At 38.4% G+C, this 23335-nt stretch overlaps 1 protein-coding gene across 1 annotated transcript in view; it reads left to right on the top strand.

Annotated features, from left to right (window-relative positions):
- Impbeta11 (importin beta11) overlaps positions 1-23335 on the top strand; it is a 257037-nt gene that overhangs the window by 66399 nt on the left and 167303 nt on the right. Inside the window, exons 2-5 of the mRNA XM_090373121.1 lie at positions 6009-6109; positions 7205-7277; positions 7525-7728; positions 22960-23089. Coding sequence (XP_090229247.1) covers positions 6009-6109; positions 7205-7277; positions 7525-7728; positions 22960-23089 — 508 coding nt within the window. The remainder of the gene's footprint in view (positions 1-6008; positions 6110-7204; positions 7278-7524; positions 7729-22959; positions 23090-23335) is intronic.

Below are 23335 nucleotides of genomic sequence, written 5' to 3' on the forward strand. Positions count from 1 at the left end.
TGCAGCATATATGTATGCGTACCTAGGCTATGACAGTGCAGCATATACAGGATCCAGTCACATTATTATGACCACCTACCCAGTATCCAGAATATGCACCTTTCGCAGCATGCACCGCAGCCAGCCGCCGTGGGAGGGACTCAATAAATCCATGGAAGGTTTCTATGTGTATCTGTGACCATGCAGACTGCAGTGCACCCCGGAGTTCCTATAGGTTCCTTGGTGGAGGATCCATCCGTCTGATGTGTCAATTGAGGTGGTCCCATAGATTTTCAATTGGGTTAAGATCAGAGAAATTTGGTGGACAAGGGAGTAGCTTAAAGTCTTTATCATGCTCCTCAACCCACTCACGGACAATTCTGGCGACATGGCATGGTGCATTGTATTGCTAATAGATACCATCGCTCCTAGGAAACAAGGTCAATATGTACGGGTGTACCTGATCGGCGATGATCAATAGGTAAACATTTGCATTCAGGGTGCTCTCCAGAGGTATCAGCGGACCCAAGCCATGCCATGAAAACTTTCCCCAGACCATAATACTGCCCCCACCAGCCTGCCTTCTGCCAACAATTGTGTTCGGTTGTCTGTTCTTCAGGTGTTTGTACAAGACCTAAAGGTATTGACTTTCAGGAAACTTCGTTCTAGAAGATAGTGTTGAAAACACTAATGTTTTCTTGCTGTTGACATTTATTGCGAATTTTTTTTTTTTTTCTTTTGAAGACATATGGCTATTAATGTTACTTCCTGTCTACATGCTGCAGCTTGTGGCGCCTCCGTAGCCAGGTGGGCAGGAGTGGCAGTGCGTTGCACATGCTTCTTGATTAGACCAGGGTTCGAGCCTGTGACCACCAAATACAAAGAATGCGGAAAGGTCAGGGAATGACCACCGCATATCCCCGGAGCAATATGGCCTTAGTTGCTAATGCTTCTAAAAACCAAATAACAAACAACAAACAAACAGCTGTAGCTTGTATATAATTTTCGTTGATACTGTTTTTTTGTTAGCTTTGCAGCTCTGTTAAAATATGTCTAAGTATCTCTAGATTAGAGTTTAAATGTAATAGAATATAGTTCACTATACACTATTTCTTTTTACTGTTGTAAACTTTTCTCTTCTATTTCAGGGTAAGTCTATTCCCCTTATCTTCTATCCAACTTTCCCTTCCCTTTCCTTCCAGTCCCCATACTTCTCATTGTTATCTCCACTTCCTTTCCCTAAACACCATGGGGCTCCCAGGCTTGCCTATTAGCCCCAATAATTGTCTCTGGTAATGAAGTTGTCCCTGGTTTGCAACCTCGTGGCCAAGTTTGGGAGTCAGGTGGCTGGGGACCAGGTGTCCCCCTGCCCCCTGCCCGCTGGCTGCGAAGTTGCCAGGTGCTAACACTCAACATAACACCACACATACTTACACACACTTGCCGGCCTTGGCTTTTTGCCTTTTCAGATGGTACAGCGATATATAGGGGAAACCCTAGAGACTGCAATTAAAATAAACACACCTTGAGCTTGTCTGTTCTCAAAGGTTTCACGCATAATACGCCACCGTCCATCCACTCAGTCGAGCAGAAACCATGACTCATTGGAGAAAGCCATCCATTGCCACTCGGCCAGGGTCCACTGTCATTATTGCTGTGCAAACTGACGGCATTGTTTGCAATGAGTGGCCGTCAGCATGGGTGCTGTCACCAAGCATCTGTTCCGGAGCCCAATGCTCAACAGGGTTTGCTGCATTGTTATGTTGGAGACCTTTCCGGTGGCCCCACGGTTCATTTGGACAGCCAGTTGAGCAAGAATAGCATGTTAGTATTAGTAACGGCCGCATGGTGGAAGAAAGCCTATGGCTTATATGCTGTACCAGCCAAAAAAAAAAAAAAAAAATCCGAACAAAACAATATTAAAAAAAATAATAATAAATAAAATAAATAACTAAGTAATAATTAATAAAAAAAAAAAAAAGGAAATTAAACCTTATCATCCTATGTGCTTCCCTTACCCGAAAGTACTATCCAGATAACCTTTGAATTTCCCCAAACTGTCGGCCTCTACCACCCATGAACAAAACAATATTAAAAAAAATAATAAATAAAATAAATAACTAAATAATAATAATTAATAAAAAAAAAAAGGAAATTAAACCTATCATCCTATGTGCTTCCCTTACTCGAAAGTACTATCCAGATGACCTTTGAATTTCCCCAAACTGTCGGCCTCTACCACCCATGAAGGCAACTTATTCCAGTAATTTATAACTCGCTGGCTAAAATAGAACTTCCTGCAGTCCAATCTAAACATTTTCCCCCGTAACTTGAATTTATGTCCCCTAGTTCTAGCATCATTAATAATCTTGAAAATTTCGTCCTCATTCATTTTACTGATGCCTCTCAGAGCCTTAAACACCTCAATCAAATCTCCTCTAAGGTGTCTAGTTTCCTAACTCTGCAACCCACATATTCGAAGTCTTTCTTCATAAGGACGCCCTTTTGCCGATCTCACCAGGCGAGTTATCTGCCTTTGCACCCTTTCAAGAAGCTCGATGTCTTTCTTTAGGTGCGGTCTCCATACTTGAACACAGTATTCCAAGTGTGGTCTAACATAAGCCTTATATAATGGGATTATCACGTCCCTATCTCTACTTGCAAAAGTTTGATAGATCATCGATAGGACACCATGGGCCTTCCTTGCAACCTGTTTACAATGCTCAGAGAATTTCACGTCTGACCATATCGTAACACCCAAGTCCCTTTCCTCCAGTACTGGGTTTAGTTGAACTCCACCAAGTGAATAAGTTTTTTTGGGATTACTGTTTCCCAGGTGTAATACCTTACACTTTGTTGGATTAAAGCATAGCTGCCATTTTTCTGACCATTCCTGAAGTCTATCTAGGTCTCTCTGAAGGAGCTCAGCTTGACAGTGATCATTAACTACTCTCCCAATTTTAACATCATCTGCAAATTTAGACATCACGCCCTCTATCCCTTCATGAAAATTTTCATGTTTATGAAAATTAAAAACAACAGTGGTCCTAATACTGATCCTTGGGGAACCCCACTTCTTACATCAGCCCAATCTGAGGAATAGCCATTTATCACAACCCTCTGCCTCCTGCCCTGAAGCCATCCTTCTATCCATCTAAGGATTTTCCCAGTGATTCCAACCTGTTCCAGCTTATAAAGCAACCGCTCATGTGGGACTGAGTCAAAAGCTTTGCTGAAATCTAAATAAACAATGTCGAAATTATTCCCTAAATCCAGCTCGTGAGTGACCCTTTCGAAATAGCGAACCAGATTTGTTAAACATGATTTTCCCTTTACAAAACCATGCTGAGTATCCTTGAGAATTTCAATTCGATCCAAATGATCCTGAATTCCACCCTTGATCATTGCCTCCATGATTTTCCCTACTACTGAAGTCAGACTGACAGGTCGATAATTTCCAACTTCACTTTTAGAGCCACCCTTATGTATGGGAGATACATTTGCACTTCCAATCCAAGGGAATCTCCCCAGAGTCTAGTGATGCTCGCATAATTAGCCTCAATGGTTCGATGCACTCGCTTGCCGCCTCTCTTAAGATTATAGGGTATATTCCATCAACTCCAGGAGCCTTACTGGTCTGTAGGCTCGGAAGTTTTTTTCATTAAATAATCTTGCGAAATTTCAATATCATTAATTACATATTTTTTAACTTCGCTCCCACAATTTCCTATTGCCACAAAAGGCTTTTCATTTGTAAATATCGATGCAAAATAACTGTTGAGTTCATCTGCAATGGCAGCTGGTGTATTTATTACTATCCCCTTACGTAAAGGTCCGATCTGGTTGGTCCTGTTTGTCCTGCTCTTCTTGGCATTTATATATGTGAAGAATTCTGTATCCCCCCTCTTTGCTCTGTTTGCTAGTGATCTCTCATAAACTGCCTTTGCCTGTCGAACCTTGTAGCTGTTATAGGCTTCAGTACTTTTTATTGCTCTGTAACCCTTCCATGCCACCTTTTTCTGCTCAAGTAATGTGGCAACTTCACTATTCATCCAACTTGGAACCCTTCTCGTGGAGTATTTTTTTTAATGGTATATATGCATTCAAGGCATCTGTGATTAATGGTTTAAAAGCATACGACAGTTCAATTGTATTCATTCTCTGCGCGATATCTACCCAGTTAATAGAGGCCATGTAGTACCTTAAGGCATCGTAATTTCCTTTTCTGAAATTAAAACCCATTCCTTTGCCTTTTACTTCTGCTACCTCTCTCGTCATCATCCACCGTAGAACTCCGTGATCACTTCCTGCTACTGGTTCCTCTACTGTCAGCCCTGTTATGTCATCTGATTCATGTGTGATGATGAGGTCTAGGATATTCTTTTCTCTAGTACTTTCCCTGACATGTTGATACAAATAACAGTCATCTAGTTGATTTAAAAATTTTGTTCCCCATGTCGAGTTTCCTTCCCATTTACTCCAATCAATTAGAGGCAAATTGAAATCACCCATAATAAGGCATTGACGCTTACTTGCCCATTCCATTTGCATGTAGAGGCTTTTGTCATAATCTTCACAATCACCTGGTCTGTAGATTTCTCCTACTCGCATTATAACTTTGTTTCCAACTATCTCACACCATAGAGACTCTATACTAGCATGTGAAATGTCTGAATCCGGGAAAGCTATCGTCGCACTCAGGCTGCTTCTGATAAGAAGCATTACCCCACCATCCCTTCTATCTAACCTATCCTTCCTAAATACATTATACAAGCCGTACTGAAACTCATCATTTCCAATTTCCGGGTCGCAACACGTCTATGTAAGCCCTATTATGTCTGCGTTACTTGTTTTAACCAGCAGTTCGAATTTGCTCATTTTTTTGACGACACTTCTAACGTTACTGTATAAACAATTAAGATTTACTCTTCTTGTATATTTAACAACCCTAACACAACCCTTGAAGTTTTTTAGGCTCTCTTCCCTGATATTAGCTACCCGCCCACGTGAAACGTTTCTGCCCCCAGAACATCTAGATAATACGTCCAGTTGGGGTAACAGATAAGAACTCTTATGGTATGTGCAAGAGTTACTTTGACCAATATTATCAGATAAACGTGTGTCAGTATTACCCACATCCCCCCTAACTAGCAGTTTCCCTGAACCTTTAAGGTATCCTCAATAATACTGGCAAAAACGTTTGCACCACCTTTGTTTAAGTGTATCCCGTCTCTACAAAACAAATTCCTTCTACCTACAAGTGTGGGCCATGCTGATAGAAATTTACCCCCTAAAGCCTTGCAGATTCCTTCAAGTCTTGAGTTAATCCACAAGGCTCTTAACATATAATCCCTCCTATCGTGTCTGGGCAGAATTGCAGACACATAGACATTATGGCCTAGCTCGCGTGACATGTTGATCGGTCCTGATCAACCGTTTCAGCCGATGTTCACTTCTGGGATCAATGGTGCATGAGGCTCCAAAACTGGCACGTTGGGTCGTCAAAACTGTCCCATTCGTCCAGTCTTGATGCACTTTCATCACTGCAGCACGTGAACATTTCACAAAGTCCGCCATTTCAGAAATGCTGGCACCCCTGTCCCGATAGCCAATGATCATGCCTTTTTCCAGGTCTGATAGTTCGTGTGCTTTGCTCATGACAGAGGCTGTTACTGTGTTCACAGATGCTGAACATCAAGCCTTATATGCTTGTGGTGTGTGAACTTGACATGTGCTGTATGATTCGCTAGGTGTGTGATGTCTGCATTGGGGGGTGGTCATAATATTGTGACTGGACTCTGTATGTAGAGTATGTGTCTGTGCTATTGAATGAGTTTTAATATATATACAATAAATTTTCAACTTAAACTTAATTTAAAACTGTGCTATAGTGAAACCTGTGTTGTTTGAAGTTGTGGTAAGCGAAGTATTGCTGTATATGTTTATGACTATATGGTTAAAATTTTTGTTTTTCAGTAAAAAAAATTTATAATTGTTTTTTTTTTTTTTTTTTAAATTTTATTTTATAGACAATATTTTCCAGTCATTCTATAGATGTAAATGTGCGATGGTTAGCAGTTCTCTATGTCAAAAACGGAGTTGATCGATACTGGAGAAAGACAGCACCAAAGTAAGTGAATTAAATATAGAGAAAAATATAATGCCATGATGCTGATTCTTTTATGCAATATATTTAATATCCAGTTGCCTGTAGATAGAGTACGTTTATTTTCAATAAGTAATGGGCCTGCTTCCAGTATTAAAAGGAGACAACTGTTGTATTACAGAAGCAGAAATAAAAAAAGGAATTTTTGTTTCTTCTCTGATTAAATCATTTATGAAAGATATTGTTTGAAAACGTACTAGTTGAAGAGTTTTGAGCTGCTGGGAGCAGATACGTTTTTGAAAAATTTTGCCATTTTATTGACCTAATTAGCATATTATATTCATAGTCACATTTGTTGGTTTATTTTAAAATTTAATTAGAGATTTAAGTTACTACTTAATATACATAGAACCTTTGTGTCAATGATTTGGTGAAAATATTGTATCTCAAAAATTTGAACTGTAGTGTGTGCCAGGGGGAATTCTAGTGTCTTAATTATGGTAAATAGCTATCCCAAAAGATTGAATCACTTAAGTTGGTGTTAATAGATTGTCTATTATTATTATATTATTTTAAAATTTATATTTATATTTAATTTATATTATTGATTATTATATTTAACTTAACTTTACAAGCATAAAGGTATAGTGTAAACTCAGTAACATTATACTTATGACGTAAACTCGATAACGTAACATATTTAATAACATAAACTTTATAGTGTAATACTTGTTATTGCTGCAAACTGGTGTATAGTGTTATTATTGCATTTAAATATATTACTTTAGTGTAGTATTCTCAATTAAATTGATTTTGAACAGAAATTATGCCTCAGACCAGAGCAGTAAAGCTCTGGTCTGAAGTAGCTACAAATGTCATAACTACATTGCCACAATATTTGAAGAAAAGGTCAAATTTCCTTTCGAGTACTGGGAAAAGAATACAATTCATTGTCATTATGCAATATCAGGAACTTCCAAGGAACTTTGGTTTATTAGCTTGGAATAAAAAAAAAATTTAATCAAGTAATTAATTTTATAAAATATTTTTCTTTATTTTTTGTTAAACTGATGATTATATCTAAATGTCATGTTTTTACAAATACTTATTTAAATGCAGTGCCATAGCAGAAGAAGAAAAGCAAGCTATCAGACAAAAACTTATTTCCAGTTTTGGAGAACCTGTAAATCAGGTAAGGTTATCTGTGTTATCTTTCCATAATGTGTGGTTTGTGTAAATAGTAGAACACGTTTTCTAGGTTTATTAAATGTAAACGCTGTGACGGGAAGTTTTTTTATTAGCAAACTGTCTTTCAGTATAAGAAAAATTTACTACAAGATTTTATTTGATGTTTTTGTATATTATTACTTAGTCAGTGGTCTCGGTCTGTTTAGTTGTATTGGTTGTTGACAAAAGTACGTTTTGTCTCCTCATTTCAGTTGGCTGTACAGTTAGCTGTCCTTATTTCCAAAGTAGCTCGATTTGATTGTCCAAAAGAATGGCCAGAATTGGTTCCTACTCTTTTAGAAGCTATAAGAACTACTGAAGACTTACATCAGCGAAGGGCATTACTAATTTTGCATCATGTTATTAAAGCACTCTCATCAAAACGCCTTGCTGGAGATAGGAGGGTATTTCAGGAGGTATTTATTTAAGAAAAATTTTTAAAAATTGAATTTCAGAAATTTGATTTAATGCACTTTATAAATTCACTTATTTTTAAATTAGATATGAGATGGCTGTTAAATAATGAGAGTGCATGTACAACCATTACCTGCCAAATTCCACTTGTGAAACAAAGGCACAGCACGTGACCTTGAACCTTTCCCTATTTGTGTGCAACATGCTTATTCACTTTGTAATGAGACAGGTTTTCGTTACCTTGTGTTTTTGCAGTTTGCTAGTCAAATGACAGACAAAGAATCAAATAATGAATTCATCTCAAATTTAAAAAAAAACAAAGAAAACACCAACTTGCAAGTTATGAGTTGTTACATCAAGTTTTTGGAGAAGACACTGTGTCAAGAGCTTGCATGTTTGGATGGCATAAAAGATTTTTAGGAGGAGGAGAGAATGTGGAAGACTATGAATGACCAGGCCATCCAGCATCCATGAAACCAATGAAAATATGGACCAGAAAAAAAGACATTGATTAGAAGTGATCATAATTTAAGCATTAGAATGGTTGTATCAGAACTCAGTATGGACAAAGAAACAGACTAAATTTTAACTGAAAATTTAGGCATGAAAAAAAATAGTGTATGCCGAGATGGTGCCAAAAATTTTGAATGAAGATCAAAGAATGAGAGGACTCCAAGTTTGTGAAGATGATTTGAAAAAAAAAACTGAAGAAGACCCAGACTGTAATTACTGTAAAAAAACTGAAGAGGATCCAGACTATTTACTGTAAAAAAACTGAAGAAGATCTGGACTGAGTACTGTAATTACTTGCGATGAAAATTGGCGGTTCTAGTACAACCCAGAAACTAAAAGACAGCAAATGCAGTGGAAGACTAAACGATCTCCGAAACCAGAAATATGCAAGAATGTCAAATTCAGAAATGAAAACTATGTTTTCATTTTTCCATGTTCCATGTTTTCTTCGATATTAAAGGAATTATTATGGGTGAATATGACCAACCAAATCAGACTGTCAGTCAACTTGCTACATTAAAGTTCTGACAAGACTGTATGAAAAAAAATTTGAAGGAAAAGACCTGAACTATGGAAGAATGACTGGCTACTCCATCAAAATAATGCTCCAGCACACAGTGAGCTCTCACTTTGCCAGTTTCTGGCCAAAAACAAATCCCTCTGTGTAAACATGCACCCTGCTTGATAGACATAGCCCTTTCTGACTTTTTATCTCTTCCCTAAACTGAAACGTGTACTTAAGGGAACCCATTTCCAATCCATTCAAGAAGAAATGACTAAGATGTAAAAGTGCTTACAGATGTTGTCCAGAAACGTTTCTGTGCTTGGAAGACATGTATAGAACAGTGGGTGTAAGCCCAATTTTGAATGGGATAACTTGTATGGTATAAAATATTTCATTATATTTATTTTATTGCAACAGTCATTATTTAATAGCCATACCTTGATCTGATTAGTGATGACCATGAAATTGGTTATTTAACAAAAAAATTCCCTGCATTTCCCATTTAAATGCTAAAACTGACTTGTATAAAAATATATTAGAGTATGAAGGTGGGATATGCTTCAGTACAGAACTATTATTTGTGAAATATATTTTAGCACCACTAAAAATTCACTTCAGTTGTAATATTTTTAGGGGTACTCACAAATGCTCAAGTCTGCCTTCAGTAGATCTGATTATTATCCACATGTAACAACTTGATTCAAATGAACAGATTTCATAAAATTTTATATTTGGTTCTTTCAGAAGTATCTTTTTAGCCATTTCATATTTTATTAAAACCAGACGAAAATAAATAACCTAATGCAGGGGTGGGCAACCTCCAGCCTGTGGGCCAACTCTAGCCTGCGAATGTGCATAATCCAGGCTGCAGCTGTTTTCAAAATATATATAAAAAAGGCCTGCTGTTTTATTATATATATTTATGAATTAATGGAATTTCTGATGTAAATTTAGAAAATACTCTATGCATTGCTATAACAAATATCAATCCAGATATCGATTCAGTGATAAAAATAGAGTATTAAACCTTATTAAATATTATAAAAATAAAATATTGCAATTTTTGTTACTGGAACTGTTTGTATTTTGTTACTATGATTGTATTTTTGTAATTTTATCTTGAATTTGTATTTCGTGTTCCTTATTAATAAAATAATAAAACTGTTTATGACAATTTTTTCATTATATATCGTTTAATAATCCTAAAAATCGTGGAAAGCTAAAAAAAATTTAGCTCGCATGTACTTCACAGAAGTTTTATTCTGCCTGCCATTTATAAAGATTGATCTCATCTAATGGAGTGGAAACAGAGATTGTGCAACGTATACAGAGAAAGGATGGCAAAAGTGTACCTGGGAGAAATGCAGATGCCCCATCTCTTCAGGGAAAGCTACATTCCAGTGGATGAAGGAAGAACATAGTGTTTTGATAATACCTCAATCCAGAAATGTCCAAGATGAGTGGGTGTAGTTGCAAAGAACTAAATATGCACAAATATGAATATGGCTAACTAGAGACCAAGGCCCTAGAGTGGATAAAGTATGTAATAATTTTATTTCAAGCCTCAAATATAAGAGATCACTGGTTTTACTAGTTTTATGGTATTTTTGAAGGGACCGGCCCCAAAGAGCACTATAAGTAGGAAAGCTTACAATTGGGGCTTTTTTTTAGGTTATTTTTTTCTTGTTCATCAGTATTTTGGTAGATAATATTGATGTTTTTAATATATTTTTTAGCATTTTTGCAATGCTTATGAAGCAGTGGTATTCAAGTTAAACTCTGCTTGCTTCCACCCCCTTTTTTTTTTTTTGTTTAAAAAGGATGAAAATTTTTAAAAAGATTTTAAAACATATTGAGTATTATTGTATAATACTATATATTATATTATTATTATATTATATATTTTTATGAAACCCCCAAACACGAGAGGTATTAGAAACTATAATACTTAGTACTGTGGTTGGGTTAGGTTGAGAAGATGAAAGAAGATATTTGTTGACATTAGACTTGAACTTCTGTAGACTGTAATTTTTAGGAAATATGTATGAAGGAAGGTTGTTCCAGAAAATGGCAGTTAGGAATGAACAAACAATGAAGATGAAAAGTTGGTTCTCTGAGTTTGAAGTTGGACAGTAAATGGATGTTGTCTGGTGACGGCATGTGTTCGGACTGTTTAGAAAGAGAGAGCGGGAATTATATGTGCTATCATCGGCAAAACTATGGATAGGATTTCCGATCAATGGAAGAAGGTCATTAATATACGAGAGGAAAAGAGTGGGGGAAAGAACTGAACCTTGGGGGAAAACCAGCATTAGTGGATAAGTTAGACAGAAAGGCATCACCATCACCCTCAGTGAGCAGTCAGAGAGAAAACTGGATAACCAATTACAAAAAATAGTTGGCAAATCATAAGATGGAAGCTTGTTTAGAATCCCTGAAGGCCAAACATGATTGAAAGCCTTTGAGATGTCAAGAGCAACTGCTTGTGTTTCACTGAACTTTTCCATTGAATTTGTCCATAAATGGGTAACATAAGCCAGAATATCACCAGTGGATTGACACTGATGGAATCCATACTGGTGATCATTGATCAGACGGAAGTTTCTAGATAGTTTAAGATTGATTGATTGATGGTTGATTGATTTTTCCATTACTTTAGAAAGAGTAGAAGTAATTGCAATGGGATGATAATTGGATGGGAGGGATTTGTCATCCTTTTTAGGAATTGGCTGGATATGAGCAAATTTCCAAGCAGAAGGAAAAACACCTTTGGAATAAGAAAGTGAAAAAAGAACAGGAGCACAGGTTTTGAGAATAAGTGGAGAAATACCATCAGGACCTGGAGCTTTTTGATAATCAAGATTCATCAAAATCCTCCTGACATCCTTTTGACGGAAGACCACAGGAGGCATTGAATGGAGCATGTTGGGAATATTGGGAGGTGTTTTCCAAGATCATTAATACATGAATTGGAGGAAAAATGGGATGCTAGCAGGTCAGCTTTATCCTTGGCTGAAGTGATAATAGAACCATCTGGTTTTGACAGGTGGGAGCAGAGATGGGCAAAAGTTGTGGCCAATAACTTTGGCAAGTGACCAGAATGCTCGGCTACCATTAGGGCAACAACAAAGTTTTCTACTCTTAGCCTGTTCAAAATCAAGTTTAGACTGATTAATAACTGCTTTACAATTGTTGTTGCGAGCTTTGGTGTAGGCAGAAAATGAAACTGAAGAATTAGAAACAAGCCAATTACGATATGCAACATTCTTCTCTTGAACAGTCTTAGCACATTTATTGGAAAACCAAGGTTTAGATAAAGTACGAGATTTTAAAGTGGAGTATGGAATAAAGGATTCCATTCCTGCAAGAATAATTTCACTGACACGATCTGAGCAAATGTTAACATCAGAAGTTTTGAAATAGTAATCCGACCAAGGAAAAGAAAGGCACCTCCGTAGCCAGGTGGGAAGGAGCAGCAGTGCGTAGCACACGCTTCTTGATTAGACCGGGGTTCGAGCCCATCACCACCAAATACGGAGGATGCGGAAAGGTCAGGGAATGACCACTGCATATTCCCGGAGCAATATGGCCTTAGTTGCTAATGCTCCTAAAAACCAAACAACAAACAAACAAAGAAGAAAAGAAATCTCGCAGGTCATCCCATTTTGCATTCTTGTAATATACAGTATTATATAATTAGCATTAGTAGAGGCATATGATGCAAGAAAGCAAGCTTATGCAGCACCAGCCAAAAAAAAAAAAAAAAAAAAACCCGCTTCCATTTCACCCCTCCGTTCGTTCCAAATACCTGTCCAGCTGAGCCTTAAACTTATTTAGGCTATCAACTTCCACAACAAAGGATGGAAGTCTGTTCCACCAACCAATTACCTGCTGGCTAAAGGCAAACTTCTGCACATCTATCCTACAACTGTCTTTCCTCAATTTGAATTTATGCACTCTCAGGTGATTATTCTGAGCAAGAGGAAGAATTCCATCAGCATTGAGCATGCTCAAACCATTCAAGGCTTTATACACCTCATTCAGATCACCTCGCAGGTGCCTAGTCTCCAGACACTGTAATTTGCAAAACTTAAGCCTTTCTTCGTAAGAGCAACCCTTTTTTCCATTCACTAATCTTGTTGCCCTTCTCTGTACTCGTTCCAGAATCTCTACATTCCTCTTGAAATGAGGCCTCCAGACCTGTAATACAGTACTCTAGGTGTGGCCTGATCATTGCCTTATACAAGGGAATAATCACCTCCTTATCCCTGCTAGAAAAATTCCTGTATATCATTGACAAGACACCATGAGCTGCTCTTGCAGCCCGTCTGCACTGCTCAGAAAACTTCATATCTGCTGCACAATTACCCCCAGGTCCTTTTCATTCTCTACCACTGTCAGTGTAGTACTACAGAGTTAATACGTTACTCTGGGGTTACTGCTTCCCATATGTAGTACTTTACATTTATCAATGTTAAACTTCATTTGCCAACTCTCAGCCCATCTGCTCAACTTTTCTAGATCCTGTTGCAGCAGCATAGTGTCATTAACAACTCTGCCAACCTTTGTATTGTCTGCAAAGTTGGACATTAAACCTTATATACCATCATCAATATCATTTATAAATACAGAAAACAATAATGGACCCAACATTGAACCCTGAGGGACTCCACTAATAACATTTAGTCCACGAAGAGCAGTAGCCATTGATTAACACTCTGTCTTCTCCCACTCAACCATCCCTTTATTCATAGCAGCAATTTGCCTCCAGTGCCGCACTGTTCCAATTTGTGCAACAGTATCAAAAGCCTTTCTAAGATCCAAATATATGATATCAAAGTTATTCCCTGCATCCAGTTGCTTTATGACCACATCATAGTATCCAATCAGATTGGTCAGACAAGACTTCCCCTTAACAAAACCATGTTATAGTTCAGTTATATTCAGTTATAGTTCAAAATTCAGTTATTGTTCGTACACATGCTGTGTCCGAACTATAACTGAAGTCTTGTCTAGATGATCCTGCAGTGCTTCTTTAACCAGTGCCTCTATTAATTTTCCTGGAACAGAAGTTAAACAAGACTTCAGTTATAGCTCAGACACAGCATGGTTTTATTAAGGGGAAGTCTTGCCTGACCAATTTGATTGGATCCTATGATGCAGTCATAAAAGAACTGGATGCAGGGAATAACTTTGGTATTATAACTTGGATCTTAGAAAGGCTTTTGATACTGTTGCACATGGAAGACTGCTGCACAAATTGGAGCAGTGTGGCATTGGAGGCAAATTGCTGCTATTGATAAAGGGGTGGTTGAGGGGGAGAAGACAGAGAGTGGTAATCACATGGACACTGCTCATCATGGACTAATGTTATTAGTGGAGACCCTCAGGGTTCAGTATTAGGTCCATTATTGTTTTCTGTATTTATAAATGATATTGATGATGCGAAAATTTATTTTTATTTTGTTACACAGAGCATTAAAACTACGATAAATGAATTAGCTTTCGGCTGGGTGGCAGCCTTCATCAGATTAAAATACTTTGAATGGCAGTTGGAATAGAGATGCACTGCCAGGATGGTGCGTGAGGCACGTGGTTAATTGTTTGTTGATGTTTGTGGCTGTGACGTATGGTGGTGACGTGGCCAGCGTTTGTCTATGGACAGAATTACTGCTTCTGTGATGGGGTTAAGTTGACAACCACTGTTCCTGTTCAACGAGGTATCCGAGCAATTTATACTTAACGATTCCAACCAGGTGCGCCTTAGGTAATGGTGGGACTTGTCCACAACCACGACATCGCGGTGTGGGTCGATGTCGTGGTGGGTTGTCCAGACATGCTCGGCAATAGCTGAGTGTTCTACATCCGCCAAACGGATCGCCCTTTTATGTTCTGAGAGGCATTTCTCGAGTCGACGTCCAGTCTCTCCAAAGTAGCAGCTCGTGCAGTCACGGCAAGAGATGCGATAGACCAAACCACTCTGTAGAAGGGTGGGGACAGGTGTTTTTATGTTGGAAAGGAGAGAACGCAGTTTCTTGCCTGGGAGTTGGATGCACTTTATCCCATGCGATCTTAGGATTCTACCGATCTGCTGTGACAGGTTGGGGTAGTATGGGATGAATGCCCTCGTGGATGACTCGTCACTGTTGGTGTTGCTGTTGGTCGTCACGTTGTCGCGTGCTTGTAGATCACACCTGTTAAGGACGTCGATGGGGTAGCCACACCTCGTAAGGTCTACTTTGACTCTGGTGATCTCTTTGCGCCTTTCATCTGCAGAGCTGGAGTGTGTCCAGGCGCGAGTTAGCAAGGTTCGGGCGGTTGAGAGGAGGTGGCCCCGTGCGTGTGCTGACTGGAAGTTGGTAAATTGGCCAGCACACATAGGCTTACGATAAACTGTCGTCTTCAAGCATGTGTCTTCGCGCCGGACAAGTGTATCTAGGTATGGTATAGAGTTGTTCGACTCCAGCTCAATCGTGAATTTTATGAAGGGCGACAGTGAGTTGAGGTGGGTTAGGAGTCGCTGACCTGAGTCTCTAGGGATCACTACGAACACATCGTCTACATAGCGACACCAAAAGGCGATGTGATCCGGTGCGTGTGTAAACGCACGTCCCTCTAACTCCTCCATCACGATGTTTGCTGTGACCGAGCTGACAGGGGAACCCATGGCTGTGCCATGTATCTGCTGGTAGATTGAGCCATTAAACATGATTGCACCCCCTGTTAAGCACAGTCTGAGGGCGGCGGAAATGTCGTCAGGCGTCAGCTTAGTTCTGTCGATAAGGGTTCCATCATTATCCAAGAGTTGTTTTGCGCAAGAGATGGCAAGTTCCACTGGGATGGAGGTAAAGAGTGATACGACATCGAACGATGCCATCACTTGATCTTGCGAGATGGATATAGTGCGGATCCTTTCTATGAACTCAACACTGTTGGAGACGGTGTAGGTGGTCTTGCCAACTAGAGAAGAAAGAAGTCTCGAGACAAATTTAGACAGCTCGTAAGTCTGTGATCCACAGCAGGATACAATAGGTCTTAGTGGTGTGCCTTCTTTGTGCACTTCTGTTCAAGCTTAATGTCCAAGTTTGCAGACGATACGAAGGTTGGCAGGGTTGTCAAGGACGCTACTGACACTATGCTACTGCAACAGGATCTGGAAAGGTTGAGCAGACGGGCTGAGAGGTGGCAAATGAAGTTTAACATTGACAAATGTAAAGTACTGCATATGGGAAACAGCAACCCCAGAGCAATGTATCAACTCTGTGGTACTACACTGACAGTGGTAGAGAATGAAAGGGACCTGGGGGTGGTTGTGCAGGCAGATATGAAATTTTCTGAGCAGTGCAGATGGGCTCACATGGTGTATTGTCGATGATATATAGGAATTTTTCTAGCAGGGATAAGGAGGTGATTATTCCGTTGTATAAGGCAGTGGTCAGGCCACACCTAGAGTACTGTATTACAGGTCAGGAGGCCTCATTTCAAGAGGGATGTAGAGATGCTGGAACGAGTACAGAGGAGGGCAACAAGATTAGTGAATGGAACAAAGGGGTTCTCTTACGAAGAAAGGCTTAAGTTTTGCAAATTACACTGTCTGGGGACTAGGCACCAGCGAGGTGATCTGATAGAGGTGTATAAAGCCTTGAATGGTTTGAGCATGCTCAATGCTGATGGGATTCTTCCTCTTGCTCAGAATAATCACCTGAGAGGGCATAAATTCAAATTGAGAAAAGACAGATGTAGGATAGACTTGAAGAAATTTGCCTTTAGCCTGCGGATGATTGGTTGGTGGAATAGACTTCCATCCCTTGTTGTGGAAGTTGATAGCCTAAATAAGTTTAAGGCTCAGCTGGACAGGTATTTGGAACGAACAGAGGGGTGAAGTGGAAGTGGTTATTTTTTATTTATTTATTATTATTATTATTATTATTATTTTTTTTTTTTTGGCTGTTGCTGCATAAGCTTGCTTTCTTGCATCAAATGCCTCTACTAATGCTAACAGGTCTATAATTACATATGTTTCCCTTTGATCCTCTTTTGTGAATTGGGGTCACGTTTGCACAGTTCCAATCCATGGGTACCTCCCCTGAGTCCAAGGGATAGATAACTGGATAGATCCCATTCACCCTGGGTGCCTTTTTTATGTTTTTCTTCAACAATTTCTTCTCCACTTTCCTCTCAGTTATTACAAAATCATCTAGCTCACTGCCAGAGTTTAATTTGCCTCTGGCATTTCCCTACCTGAATAACTCCTCATGTGTGAATGTAGATTCAAAATACTCAATTAGTTTGTTAGCCACCTGAGCAGGATCAGGTGGAATCAACAGTGGACCAATCTGATTCATCCTTTTCCTTCTAGAGTTTACATAGGTAAAGAACTCTTTGCTGTCTGTTTTTCTTTGCTTCCTTTGCGAAAGATTTCTCATAAAATGCCTTTGCCTGCCTAATCTCGTTTGTGATTTGGTTACAGACCAGCTTATATCTATCATAGGCTTCCATGTCACCCATTAATTTATATGTATCCCATGCATTTTTCTTCTCTGCCATGTCTCATTAATTCATCTGACATCCATTTAGGCCTAAACCTTGAACAATATTTCTCAGTTGGTATGTAAAGCCTAGTAGCTTCCAAGATAAATTCTTTGAATGCTTCCCATTTTGAATTTGCTGTTGGTAACATCATCAGTTGGTCCCACCATATAGAATTTAAATACTGTCTCAGACCACTGTAGTCACTTTTACGAAAGCAAAAACCCTTTCCTTTGCTCCTGATGGTAGTTACTTTTTTGAGTAAATCCCTCTTCGGCACACTGTGATCACTGCCACCTAGTGGTTCCTTTATCTGCAGATTCTTAATGCATGAAGAATCACTACTGATAATCAGATCAAGAGTATTGATCTGATTCATCACTACTAGACGGAGGCAACTCCCTCTAGTTGCCTCCCAAACATGCTGATGTAGAAAACATTCATCCAATAAATCCACAAAAGCCTTGCTAGTGTGTGAGTGACCAACCCACAAATTCCAGTCAATATCTGGGAAATTAAAATCCCCCATTATAAGACTCTCTGATTTACTGGCCCACTCTATTTCCCTTCACAGTTTCTTATTATACTCATCAGAGGCATTAGGCCTATAACACACTCCTACTCTCAATTTTGCTTTCCCAATGCTTATGTCACACCAGACTTACTCGATACTGCACTGTCCAGCGATGTCGACTGGCTTCACTTCCTTGCATTTTATGTTTCTTAACTAATAGCATAACCCCTCCTCCCTTCCTATCCTGTATATATATTGTACTACCCAAATTCCAGTTCTGCATTCCTTATATCTGTGTGACCCCACGTCTCTGATATCCCAACAATATCTGCCTTTGATGTTTTTAGCAATACCTCAAATTCCTCAAATTTGTTTACCAAACTCCTAGCATTAGTGTATATGCAAGTATACATGCACCTGTTCCTATTCTTAGCTACCCTAACACAACCTGTGTGTTTACTTGTACTGCAATGACTCCCAGCAGTTACTGAAATACCCTGCATCTTGCCAGTGGCTACTGTTAATCTATTAGTCCTTATATCCCCTTCCCAAGCTAGCAGTTTTCCGACCAACCCCACACTGCCGTGATAGCATCAGCAAATAGTCTTGCACCCCTTCTATTTAAGTGTATCCCATCCCTGTAGCAGTCTCTCCTGTTAACAAGTACAGACCAGGCTGGAAAAAATTCTACCCCTTGAGTGCGCCTTGCACAATCTTTCCAGGGCTGAATGTATCGACAAGGCTCTTATCATATACTCCTTAATAATACTCATTAATATATAATATAATACCTATATTGTATTACTGTATGTGATTATTATTGTATAATATAATTTGTGATAAATGTAGTATTAATGTAATAATAATGCTGTTTTTTAATAATTTATTGATGCCATGTGAAAGTCACATACACATAAAAGACAGTGATTACTGTGGCAGTGAGGAAAAAAGATGAATAATGTTGAATTTAAAAAATAAAAGCTGAGAAGGGCATATTCATGCATTATTGAATAGCTATACACTGAGTTGTAAACAGCAGTCTGTTTACCTTCAAAGGTTTGTGTTAAATATGAAATAAATTCACCTGCACTGGGAATGATATCTATAAAGTAAACAAACCGCATAGTTAATGATTTCTACAATCATTCCTTCCCCGAAGCTGAAAAGTACCGGGTGGTTATAAAATAAGTTTCCCTATTCAGGAGACCCTAGTGTCAAAATAGTTAGAGTTAGTAAATGACACACCCAGCAAAATCGCTGGGTATGTCATTATGGTATGGGGAAGCGATTTGTAGAAGAAAAAAAAATTGTTCAGATCATTCCCAGTGCAGGTGAATGATTTGAAAATGGCACTGCACATATGTAAAAGTTGTTGTCATTTACTTCAAGACACACTGTTTACGCAAATGACATCCTGTTAGATAAAAGCAGAAAGTCCAACGCCACCGTCAATAATCATTATAGCTCTTAAATGGAACGTGCTCTTTTAGTAAAACTGTTCTACCAGAATAATAGTAATGCTAATGCAGCACTATGTGAATATCGGAAACTTAAAAAGGTTTGCATAAAGGACCTTTGAAGTCAGTGGGGCTTCGAAAACTAATAAAGAAATTAAGCGACCGACCGGGGAGTTGGGTTTAATTACAGGCAGGTGACGACCATGTATCGTAACAGAGGTAGTGGATGACGTGGTGGTTGCAGTGGTCAGAATACGAAACACTACCAGTCAGTAGTGCCAGAGGTGTGTCAAGAGACGGCGCCTCCATAGCCAGGTGGGCAGGAGCAGCAATGCGTAGCACCCACTTCTTGATTAGACTGGGGTTCGAGCCAGTGTCCACCAAATACAGAGGATGCGGAAAGGTCAGGGAATGACCACCGCATATCCCCAGAGCAATATGGCCTCAGTTGCTAATGCTCCTAAAAAAAACCAAATAACAACAACAATAACAAGTGTCAAGAGACTTGAACATTCCTTGGTCTACTGTACGTAAAGTACTTTGAATAATTTTACACTGGTTCCCGTACAAAATTCATGTAGTGCAAGAACTAAAGTCTTGTAATCAGCAACAATGAATAGACTTTGCTCTACGATTTCTGGCTCTTATGGAACTTGACAATACATGGGCTTGAATGATCTTGTGGTCTGATGAGGCACATTTGATTCTTAATGGGGCTGTAAATGCACAAAACTGCCAAATATGGGGAACTTCTCGTCCATTTGCTATGCACGAATGACCACTATAAAGTCCGTACGTTACTGTATGGTGTGAATTCACAGCAGAGTTTATAATCTGACCATTTTTCTTTGAAGAGTCTACACCTCGTGGCCCTGTAAGGTGTATGGTAACTAGTGCACAGTACTGTGCTCTTCTAAGATATCACATTATTCCAACTCTGCAAGAAAGGCAATGTTTTGAGACCATAGTGTTCGTGCAAGATGGTGCCCCTCCCCACGTTGGTCAACAAGTGAAGGAACTGCTCCATTCAACATTTGGAAATGATCGCATAATTTATAGAGACTTTTCGCAGTTCTGGCTAGCCCACTCACAAGATCTCAATCCCTGTGATTTCTAGCTATGGGGATACCTGAAAGACAGAGTTTACTGTGGCGGCATACAGATACTTGTCGATTTGAAAGAAAGTGTTAAACAGCATGTAGCAAACATCCCCAGTGAGTGCGTCATGCGCAGTCCTCCGTTTTCAGAATGTCATCTCAACTGAAGGAAAGCACATAGAACAATATCTGCAGATTTCTAAGTTTTGATATTAAAATCTAATCCTAAGTATTCCATCTCATGTTTACAGCCAATTTCTCCCCTTGTGGCAGAAATTTGAACTATTTTTTTTCTCTACAAATCACTTCCCCATACCCTAAATGACATACCCACCGATTTTCACAGCACTATCTATAACCATTTTGACACTGGATTCTCCTGAATAGGGAAACTTGTTTTATAACCACCCGGTATTTAAATATGAGTTCTATAGCTGCTAAAAATGCATGACACTTTATAGCAGGGGTGGGCAACAGCCGGCCCACGGGCCACATCCGGCCCACGACGATGTTGAATCCGGCCCCCTCGGTAAATGCATAAATATAGAAAATCCATACCTGACTACGCTCGCCGTAAACGTTCGGCTTAATTCAGTTCAATCGGGAATCGCGGCCAGTACAACAGTAACCAAGTGAGTTATTTGGGCCGACCGGGCTAGCCGAGTGGGTAAAGTACCTGCCCGGCAACCCAAAGGTCGCGGGTTCGATTCCCGCCTCGGGCTTGGATCAAAGTACTGCAAAAACCTTGGGAGGTGCAATATGGCCACAGAAGCCGATGCGCCAACAACTACCAAATAAAAAAAAAAAAAAAAAAAAAAAAGAGTTATTTGGTCAAAGAGCGTCGCAGCGTCAAAGAGTTATTTCCTAATTATTATTGTAGCATGATCGAACGAAGTTCCTTTGGGTTTGACTTCTTATTGAAAAAAATAATATTGGTGCGAGATATTTTATGTTTTATGCTTTTTCTAATTATTACAATTTTTAATATAATTTATAGCCCATAAAATGAGCCAATTAAAAAAAAAAAAAAAAAAAAAAAAAGAAAAATTGATGCCTAATGCCGCATTTTCAATGATAATTGGACATTCAGGTATTTTTTTTAAAAACACATTAATAATTTGGTAATTCAAGTAATATAACATTTTTAGGTTCTGATTTTTTTTATTAAATCGTTCAATCTATTCCGGCCCGCATCATGATGTGAAAATTTCATTCGGCCTGCATCATGATGCGAAAATTTCATTCGGCCCGCTGACGAAAAAAGTTGCCCACCCCTGCTTTATAGGATTGATCTTGGGATGAGAATTTAAAAAAAAAAAAGTGTTATAAAGGAATTTACCATATTAAAAATTGAATAGTGGTTGTTAACTTCAAGTGTCCACGGAATTATCAATTTGCAAAAAAATGGTAAAAACTTATTTTATCATTGTAAAGAGCATCTTAAAGAAATAACATTTTTATTTACATACTAATTGAAATAGTCTCCTTAAATGTGCAGCAGTGCTTTGATTAAATCAAAGGATACATTTCTGATGGAGGCTATATTATTTAAAGTTATATCATGCAAATAATACATATAACGTGCATGGTGCTGTGCTATTCTAAGAGATCACATTGTTCCTGCTCTGTACATAATCCAGTTAGTGCAAGATGTGCCTAAGCAATTCTGTGTAATGTAAACATTGTATATTATATTATTATGAAATATGTTAATCAATTGCATAATAATAATATTATTATTATATTTATAATTATATTAAAAAACATATTAGCAGTGGCAAATGATGCAAGAAAGCAGGTTTATGTAGCATCAGCCAAAAAAAAAAAAAAAAACCTTACCCACCTCAACTATTATCCCTTCTAATAATTTGTGTGATTTTCTTCCTTAAATGTATTTAAACTCCACTTCCACAACACCAGATGGGTAAATAAGTTTTTGCACATCCATTCTTTTTCAGTTTGTTCCCTCATGTGTGTTGTCCAAGAAAGAGTCAGGATTCATCAACATTAGTTTACTCAGTCTATGATAAAGCCTTAAAACACTTCAGTTAGGTCTCCTTGCAGGTGCTTAGCTTCCCAGCACTGGAATTTGCAGGGCTAAAGTCTTTCATGATAGTTGTATTCTTTTGTGACCTTGACTGACCTTGTACTCTTCTTAGCACCCATTCTAACAGATCTGCTTCCTTTCTAAAATGACACTTCCATACCTGTCTGCAGTACTTGAGATATGGCATAACTGTTACCTTATACAATGGGATAATTATCCTTATCCCTGCAGGCAAAATGACAACCCCATGAGCTGTCCTGGCAGTATTTTCAGTATCTTCCTACACTTTTGCAAATATTTAAATGGCCTTCAGAACAAATTGTGTTATTGAGTTTGCCCAAGATATGTGTATGTTAGTCAAGACACTGCTTGCTTCCAGCAGCATCAGCAGAATTCATTTGTCAATTTATAGACTTCAAGTAAAAATAAAGTTTGCATTTTTTTTTTTTAAATAAATGGAATTTTGTGTACTTGAAATTTGCAGTGGACTTTTGTGTTCTTTAAGAATTAAACAATTCCTGAATTAGGAACAAATATTAACATATTTATGTTTTTTTTTTTTTTTTTCTAGCTCACAAGTAATATATTTAGTTACATGTTACAGTTGTGGACAACATACAAACAAACTTTTGCAGATCATGCAACTCAAAAGTTAACCAGTGTAGATGTCTTTTTAGAAAAGACACTAATGTGTTTAAAAGGTGAGTTTAACTTTATTTTTATTCATATTTCAGACTCTTTTTTTTTCTTTTTTTTTTTTTATAAGTTATTTTCAGAGTAAAGCATTTTTGCATTATGCTTAATTTGGCTAGCCAAATGTAATTTGTATAAATTACATGCATGCACACACTCATTACTCTCTTTCATGCATAGCTAGCCATCTTGAATTTTTCTGTGTTTTGATATAGCTTTAGTTGCAAAAAATTTCTCATAACATTGTTTATCTC

The sequence above is a fragment of the Mastigoproctus giganteus genome, chromosome 5 (genome assembly GCF_048544385.1).
Source record: "Mastigoproctus giganteus isolate SK-2022 chromosome 5, ASM4854438v1, whole genome shotgun sequence".
NCBI lineage: Eukaryota > Metazoa > Arthropoda > Arachnida > Uropygi > Thelyphonidae > Mastigoproctus > Mastigoproctus giganteus.